At 39.3% G+C, this 8,437-nt stretch overlaps 1 protein-coding gene across 2 annotated transcripts; it reads left to right on the top strand.

Moving 5' to 3' along the window:
- The first annotated feature begins 265 nt into the window (after positions 1-265).
- On the top strand, positions 266-7,960 carry ZBTB34 (zinc finger and BTB domain containing 34). Of its 2 annotated transcripts, none has more exons than XM_026049532.1 (3): positions 266-312; positions 2,832-2,957; positions 6,111-7,960. In XM_026049532.1, the coding sequence occupies exon 3, from the start codon at positions 6,133-6,135 to the stop codon at positions 7,630-7,632; it is 1,500 nt and encodes a 499-aa protein (XP_025905317.1). In that variant the 5' UTR covers positions 266-312; positions 2,832-2,957; positions 6,111-6,132; the 3' UTR covers positions 7,633-7,960. The 2 variants fall into 2 exon arrangements, with proteins under 2 accessions (XP_025905317.1, XP_025905316.1); XM_026049531.1 differs by lacking the exon at positions 266-312 and adding an exon at positions 1,096-1,241.
- The last annotated feature ends 477 nt before the right edge of the window (positions 7,961-8,437 follow it).

Below are 8,437 nucleotides of genomic sequence, written 5' to 3'. Positions count from 1 at the left end.
AAGGACGCGTGCAGCGCGAGCGCTGCGCAGGCGGTCGCTGTGCCGGGGCTCCTTTCCGCGCCGCTGCGGGCCTTGCCGCTGCCCGAGCCGGTGTCCGCTGCGGCCGGGCAGCCGTGACTCCTGCGGCGACGGTATGCGGGGCGGCGCCAGCCACGGCCACCGTAGGTCACTGGGAAGCGGAAGCGCGACTCTCCGAGTCACTTCCGGGTGCGCGTGGCTGTGGGAGCGGGCGGGAAGCGGCGGAGGGAGCGGGCGAGAGCCGGGCCGCGGACGGGACGGGACTTGCCATGTGAGAGGCTCCGACAGCCCCAGGTGAGCGGCGGGCACTCAGCCCCAGGCCGAGGCGGCCGGACAGGTGCCGCTCCCGGGGGGGGTCCCCGCTCCCGAGCAGGCCCCGCGGGGGCGGCAGCGAAGGCGCCGGGGTCTGCGGGCGCGGTCGGGACGGGTCGCTTCGGTTGCTCCGCTCCCGCAGGGACCGACGTCACTCCGGGGTGGGGGGCGGACAGGCCGCGTGTGTCGGCTCCTCGCTGACCGGGAGCAGCTTAGAGCGGCGCGGGTCGGGCTGGCCGAGGTGCTTGGGAGCGGTGGCCAGGGAGCCCAAGCCGGAGCGGTCTGCGGCTGCCGCTGGCCGAGCCCGCCGCTGCAACGCGGCCGCTGTTGCCCCTGCTGCGAGGGCCCTGCAAAACCGCCAGGTTTGTTTAGAAGGGAGAGACTCACGCTGCCTGTGCGCGTGTGTAGGAGACCCAGAGCGCCTGATGAAAATATTTGCAGCACATCAGAGCAAAACCAATGTTTTGACATCTGTAGCAGAGCGGTTGTGCTCCACTCTTGGAGTCAGGAGGAGTTTGTGCTTCAGTGACCCTTTTGCTTTAATGACAGCTGCAGGACGTTCAGTCTATTGAAAGTAGTGGAATGCAAGACTAGGAAAACACTTAAGAAAGAAAATGGTAGAGGATGTTCTTTTTGGACACATTTTGTGCCATTCAAGCCTACTACAGATACGTTTGTTACAAATATCTAGACAGTGTGGTTATTTTTTAAAAAATAGCAAAAAAAATGGTCAGGATTGACTGATATTAAAAAAAGAGATAGGTAATATTAATTAAGTACTTCTTTGTAAATAAATACTTTTTATTGTCGTAACAACATAAAAAATCTTTTACTCCAACTTCAACAGTGAATTCCTCAAAGTTGGGAAATCTAGGAAATATTGGCTGTAACCATGGAAGATTAAATAAAAGGTATTCTGATGCATGCATGTTATGAAATCTGTGGACAACATAAAAGCTTGTGCTGAATATTTATAAGATATTGCTGATTTAAGGTGTTTTTGAATCCATAAGTCTGCCTGTAAGCATTATTTGTCTGACACTTAATAGTTGTTCTGATCTAGGCTGCTTGTACTTTATCTTCTAGTAATCTCTTTTTTTTTTCCTGTGTTCACAAATAGGTCCATATGTTTTATAGTCTCTTGAGTTCTGGAGCCAAAATGAGTTTATTTCTATAGTCTGATCTAGTTATTAAATGATCCTTTATTTATGGACCAATTTTTTTTTTTTTTTTTTTTTTATTCTTACAGTAATTCTATATAGACAAGTAATTGTGAGGGCAATTCAGGAATAAAGGAAGAAAGTGGTCCTTGTGACCTCTGTTTCTGGATTCCTTTTCTTGGAGTTTGCTCAGATAATTTTTTTTTAATATATAAAATGCTGAATAGACAGGTCTAATAATTGCTCCACTGAGTTTTACTGATCAAGAACAGCATCAGAGTGCTGTCAGTACTAGTGTGTGTGTGTGTGTGTGTGTGTGTGTGTGTACAAAGCACTATGTATATATGTTTATGCAGTTGGATATTAAAAATGTCCAGTACTAAAAAGAGTCTTCGCAGGATGGCAAGAGTAACAATTTTTTGCTTTCTCTGGCAGCTGCTGTTAATACATCTCTGAAGTGCTTCTTAGTAGCACATTCATCTTTTTGTGAGTGTGTTAATGTGAAAATGAATCTGCTTCAAATTCTGCCAGACAACATCCAGAATTTAGTGCACCATATGAATTATTTGCAGAATGATTCATGAATGGTTAGCATTTGGATGAAAGAGGGCTTGAGATCAAGATTTGTACTTAGCGCTCTGTTTTTGTGAGGAATTCTCTTTTCCATAATTTCTGCATTAGAATATCTTTACATTATTACAAAAGCATCTTAGTTTCTGCATCTTAGTTCTGAGGGGCTGGAATCAAGAGTATTATAGATTGTCTAAAACAATAGGAAGCTTAACAAAAGTACGCAGAAATATAGCTAGAAAGTTTACTTAAACAGTGGATTGTATTAGCTGTTTTTAATCATACCCACAGGAGCTTTTTAATCTGTTAGTGGCAAATTCAACAAGTAAGCAACTTTAATAAACTGAAAAGGTTTATGACATCACTTTAATTGTAAAGATGCCATAGCTGAAGTGTGTTTTATGCCACTGGAGATGCTGCAAAGAAAATGAAACTCTGTGCCACAACAGAAATGTGCAGACTTTTCTGCTGTGCTGTTGCGTATTTCGGGACCTCTGTTTCAACTTGTTAATTTTTGATCTGAATCACTGTGTGACATATATATTCTGAGAAATAAAATTCATTATTTATATACAATTTATATACAATATATATACAATTTATATTTGTATATACAAAAAATTGTATTTACAATGTACAATTGTATACAATATATGCAATCCCTTTCTGTACTCTTCAGTGTGTCTAAGTTTAAATAAATTTGAGTAATTTTTAAACCAAAGAACAAAATTGATCCAAGAAAAGATTGTTGTTTGGTGATTTTTTTTTTAGGGTAAATAATACTTCTAGAATTCAACTTTGCGAATTTCTTAAAACCCAGAGGGGATCCAGAGTGCCCAAAACATAAATAAGAGTGATAAGGAATGATCATGCTTGAACTCCTGGATACTTGGGAAAGTAAGTCCATGCTTTCTTCTTCTTCTTCTTCTTCTTTTTTTTTTTTTTTTCTTTCTTTAATGGTATATTAAACCCTTGACCTTTGAAAGAAAATGGATTTGATTATCACTTTGTGTAGTCAAGCAGATACTTGTACTTTTACCATCATAGCATTAACAGTAATTGTCGCACAAAAGGCTTGTTGGGTTCCAGATCATAGTTCATAGTTTAAAAAATTGTTTAAAAATTGACATTCCTGCAGTGTAAACAATGAAAGACTAAGGAAATAGTCTAAATAAGCAAGCATTAAATGTTGCATGTATGTATTGTATTACTGTCTCTGTACTGTAAATGTTTCAGAGTTTTAGAGGCATTTGGCACAGTACAATTTCTTTAAACCATTCCTTGGGCCTTGTTGCCTTTTCTTGCAAGAATCTTGCTTCTAGTTGTCATGTGCTAATGAACAATGGCTGTTACATAACCTCTGGATATCCAGTTAAAAAAAAGAGTGAAGATTTCAACAGTTATTTCTGCATACTAGCAGAATAGCGCTGTAGCGCTGTGGCTTATGTTACATATGTTAAACAGCTTTCAATGTTAATTCCACATAGTGCAATCAAAGCATGAAAAATCTAGTTGGTACACAAAGATTTATTTTAGACATTCCTTCCCTTAACCTCTAAGTGTTCTTCCAGCTATCAAAGGAATGATGAGCTAACTAAAGAGAATGCAAGGAATCTTTTCTCACACCTTTGTGTGAATTGAAATGAACATAAATGATATGATTCAGTGAGTGAATGAAATTGAACAGATGCAAGCTTAGATATACAACATTGGCAAATTGACTTCATTTTGCCATTAAATGATGCTTTCCTGCTGTCACTGTATATGGCAGTGAAAGTAAATACCGTATATATTTTGTTACCTTCTATTATTACTAAGTGAAATAAGAGCTTTCATAGAACAAAACTTTTAAAATAAATTTCTTTTAAACTGTAATGAGAAATATTAAATGCACATAGGTTATTTCAGTAGGAAGATCCTAGTCATGTATCTTGACTAGACATTACCTTTTTTCTTCTGGAAGATATAAGTTATGAGGGTTAAAATAGTTACTGTCTCATAGCTTTGGGAAGCAAAACTTTCCTATGATTGTCTGGCTAACTGTGGGGCAGTCACCTCAGGACAGTTCAGTTAGATATTTCCACTTAGAGGAAGCTGTTTAAAAAAATGATGAAAGGTATCATATTTGCCTTTTCAAACTGTAATAATCTTAGAGGTTTTCAAACTGTAATAATCTTAGAGGTTGTTTCAAGAATAAATCACTTTGTCTTAAAAGAACTACCAGCTTGCCAGTCTTGGTAATTAATTATTACCTTTCTGAAGAATATTTTGGTTAGTTCTACTGTAATTGGTTTATACTGCTACTGATTTCATTGTGCAGACAAATAAAATGATACCTTTTTGTCTATGGGAATATAATCTGAAGGTGAACATGATTTCCTAGATAGTGATATTGGGGATTCTTATGAAAAAAGATAATCATTCTTTTCTAAGCATTTTCCATCAGTAAAACATTGCATTACATGCAGTGGTGACTGCCTCTCTGACAAGGTGTGTAATGCTGAGATTTTTGCATAGGTCTTGTCTGTCTAAATCCATGCGAAAAAGTTGGGGTGCCCTGGTACTAACCCAGCAGTATGGCTGCAGGCTAAGTGCAGTTCCCACTGCAGTCCTACCTGTCCATTAAGTTTATATTCACTGGCACCTCATTAGGACCGTTTCCATGAGACAGATTTAAGAGCTTGAGAGCTTGATTGGCCAAAAGCAGTGGAGGGAGTCTCTTCTGTCAAGTGCAATTGCTATTTATTTATTTAATTGTTTTATTTAACACTTTCTTCAGATGTTTTCAAAATCACAAGAAGCAGAAAGTGTTTTGGAAGGAAGGAACTGAGGTGGAAAAGTTACAACAATTGCATTGCTGTACCTTGTTCACTTGCACTTTTTAAGAACATATGGGTATAGAAACTCATTGTATGCTGCTTTTGTCACTGTTTTGTGTGCTTGATCTCTTTCTGCTACTTTCAAAGCAATGTAGTGTGCTTCCCTTGATATGAGTTTGTTTTTTGCTGCTTGTCCACTACACTGACACCTTAGCCTTATTGACCTTCAATTCCATAATCCTCTCTGCTCACTACCAGGATCCATGTGCGGCTTATTCAATGAAGATATTAATGGCGAACTTTTCTTTTCCTCAAGAGACAAACCTCGAGAACAAGGATGTGGATTTCTTTATTGAGAGAGGACTGAAAGTTCTAAAAATGTTGCATAAGGATTGTTACACAATCCTAGAAGAGGACAGAGATTCCTCTTCTGTCTATGGCCTCTTCTTCCTGTCACCCATGCTTTCTCTAGCATGTGTTGAGTGGGAAGGTTGGACTAGATGATCTCTAGAGGTCCCTTTCAACCTTGAATATTCTGTGATTCTGTGTTCGCAATCCATTTGTCTTCCATATTCTAGGAACCTGAACTCATCTGCAAGTACTAAGATACCGTAATCAAAAGAGAGTAATTGCTGTCTCCCCAGAAAGGCATAAAGTGGCATAAATGGCATTGATCCGTGTCAACAAACTTAAGTACTATAAATATATACAGTAAGCAGTGAATTAATCTTGGGCTTTCCTTTAGTAGATTTCTCAGACTTAATGAAATACTTTCCAGAAGTCATTCTTAGGCAATTTAACAATGTAGTTGCCTATGATTATCAATATAGTCTCTTACTTAAAGATCCAGTAATGATTCTGAAGATTTTGACCTGCTTAGCAGCTTTATTAATCTTCTGGGATGATAGGAATATTGTTATGCAGTTTTTACCAGAGATCAAAATTAGAAAGTTTCTTTTGGTTAGACCTAGAAACATCCAGGGAGCCTGTGATATATCACAAGTAATTGAATTGCAAAGATTGCAGAAGCGTAGTTTGAATGATAGAAATGTGAAAAACTGAGATCAACTGTTTGTATTGTATCAAGCGTTTATACCAACTGTGCTATTTTAACAGCTTATATAGTTCATTGAGACGATTTTACTTCAGCATTGTAGTAAGCATTGCTTTTAAATTAAAAGTTGTGTATCCATACTCAGTAGTAAATGCTCCTTTTTTTTTCCCCTTTCAGATTACACTTTACATCAGTAGAAATGGACAGCAGCAGTTTCATTCAGTTTGATGTGCCTGAGTACAGCAACACTGTTCTGAGCCAATTGAATGAACTCCGCTTGCAAGGAAAGCTATGTGACATAATTGTGCATATTCAGGGTCAACCATTTCGAGCCCATAAAGCAGTACTAGCTGCCAGTTCTCCGTATTTCCGCGACCATTCAGCATTAAGTACCATGAGTGGCCTATCAATATCAGTTATTAAAAATCCCAATGTTTTTGAACAGTTGCTTTCATTTTGTTACACTGGAAGGATGTCTTTACAGCTAAAGGATGTTGTCAGTTTTTTAACTGCAGCCAGCTTTCTACAAATGCAGTGTGTCATTGATAAATGCACACAAATACTGGAGAGTATTCATTCAAAGATCAGTGTTGGTGATGTTGACTCTGTCACTGTTGGTGCTGAAGAAAATTCAGAAAATCGCAATGGAGTTAAAGACAACAACTATTTTGCCAGTCCTATTGAGATATCTCCCCCCTATTGCTCTCAGGTGCGACAGTCAACAGCAGGCAGTGATCTTAGGATGGAAACTACTCCGGGCAAAACTCTACGCAGTCGTCTGCAAGAAGAAGGGCATTCGGATCGAGGAAGCAGTGGGAGTATGTCTGAGTATGAGATTCAGATTGAAGGTGATCATGAGCAAGGAGACTTGATAGTAAGGGAAAGTCAAATCGCAGAGGTGAAGGTTAAAATGGAAAAGTCTGACAGGCCAAGTTGCTCTGATAGCTCTTCCCTTGGTGATGATGGATATCATACTGAAATGGTGGATGGAGAGCAAGTGGTGGCAGTCAATGTTGGTTCTTATGGGTCTATGTTACAACATGTTTATTCATTTACCCATGCCTCATCACAGGCTACAGGTGTGTCTGAAGCCTTCGGAAGCCTAACCAGTTCAAGTCCTTCAAGGTCTATGCTGAGCTGTTTCAGAGGGGGGCGTGCACGGCAAAAACGGGTGTCCAGTGGTCACTTGCACAGTGATGTTCAGAGCTTGGTGCAAGGGACTGACAGTGAAACCATGGTGAGTAACCCAGGATATGAAAATAGTCCACGGGAAAGAAATGCAAGAGGTCATTGGTATCCATACAATGAGAGGCTAATTTGTATCTACTGTGGAAAGTCTTTCAACCAGAAAGGGAGCCTTGATCGACACATGCGATTGCACATGGGAATAACTCCTTTTGTGTGCAAGTTTTGTGGGAAGAAATATACCCGCAAGGACCAACTTGAGTATCATATTCGTGGTCACACAGATGACAAGCCCTTTCGCTGTGAGATCTGCGGAAAATGTTTTCCTTTTCAGGGTACTCTAAACCAGCATTTGCGAAAGAATCACCCTGGTGTAACAGAAGTACGAAACAGAGTAGAGTCTCCAGACAGAACAGAGGCATTTGTAGAACAGAAAGTAGACAATGATGCTTCAGGTTCTGAAGCTATGAATTCTAGTATGGAAATCCATTCAATGTCTAACACATCTGATTAAAATTCTAAGTGCAACCCAAATAAGCACATTAATAATACATTTTTAATTTTTTTTATTCTTTCAGTAATCTTCAGTACAAGTATAGCAGCCTGGAGAAGACTACATAAATGTTCGTTCTTTGTGAAGGAGGCTGTTTTTGTTTTCCCTTTTTCTTGTGAAGATACTCAAAATACAAAAGACAGTGTACTGGGGAAAGGATAGGAAAAGTCTGCTAAAGTGTCCCTATTGCTTGATTTGTCAAGCATAATTTACAGCAGGGAAAGATATTAAAATAAGATAGCAGCTCTGCTGGGTATACATACCAAGGAGCTTTAGTCTCCCTTTATTTCTCAAATCTTGTTGCTGATAATGAGGATTATGCAAGACTAAGGAGGAGAGAGAATATTATCCATTTGATTCCTTCCATGTATCACAATGGATTCTGTTCATTTTTACTAACTGTTTCTGGTAGTTAGTCTGCTTATATATGTAAAATTGCTTTATATATAAAAAATGCTTTCACTTTTCCTATTCAGGTTGAGGTGAATGTAAAAGTATGTCAAGGTTTATACTGTGTACCAGTTTTTCAACTGCTGGGTCTTCTCTCTGCCTAGGAATTAGGACTCTGGGAAGATGTTTTTGATTTTTTAGAAGAATGTTTGGTTTTTATTAAATGATTACTTTGTGTGCAAAAGCGAGCAAAGTGAATTACATTATTTTAATAGTTTTGCTTTATAACATATGTAAACCAAATGCCATAAATCTATTAAATTATGGTTAAATTGTTTGAGTTTTTGTTAGTTGTCTAGAACACAACCTGGACAAC

Source organism: Nothoprocta perdicaria, unplaced genomic scaffold, assembly GCF_003342845.1.
Source record: "Nothoprocta perdicaria isolate Ctin4 unplaced genomic scaffold, notPer1 scaffold_6, whole genome shotgun sequence".
NCBI lineage: Eukaryota > Metazoa > Chordata > Aves > Tinamiformes > Tinamidae > Nothoprocta > Nothoprocta perdicaria.
This window is presented reverse-complemented; position numbering and strand designations above follow the sequence as displayed.

What these genes read in the sequence shown, in the direction of transcription:
- ZBTB34 (XM_026049532.1), top strand. Translation starts at nt 6,133, where the DNA reads ATGGACAGCAGCAGTTTCATTCAGTTTGATGTGCCTGAGTACAGCAAC.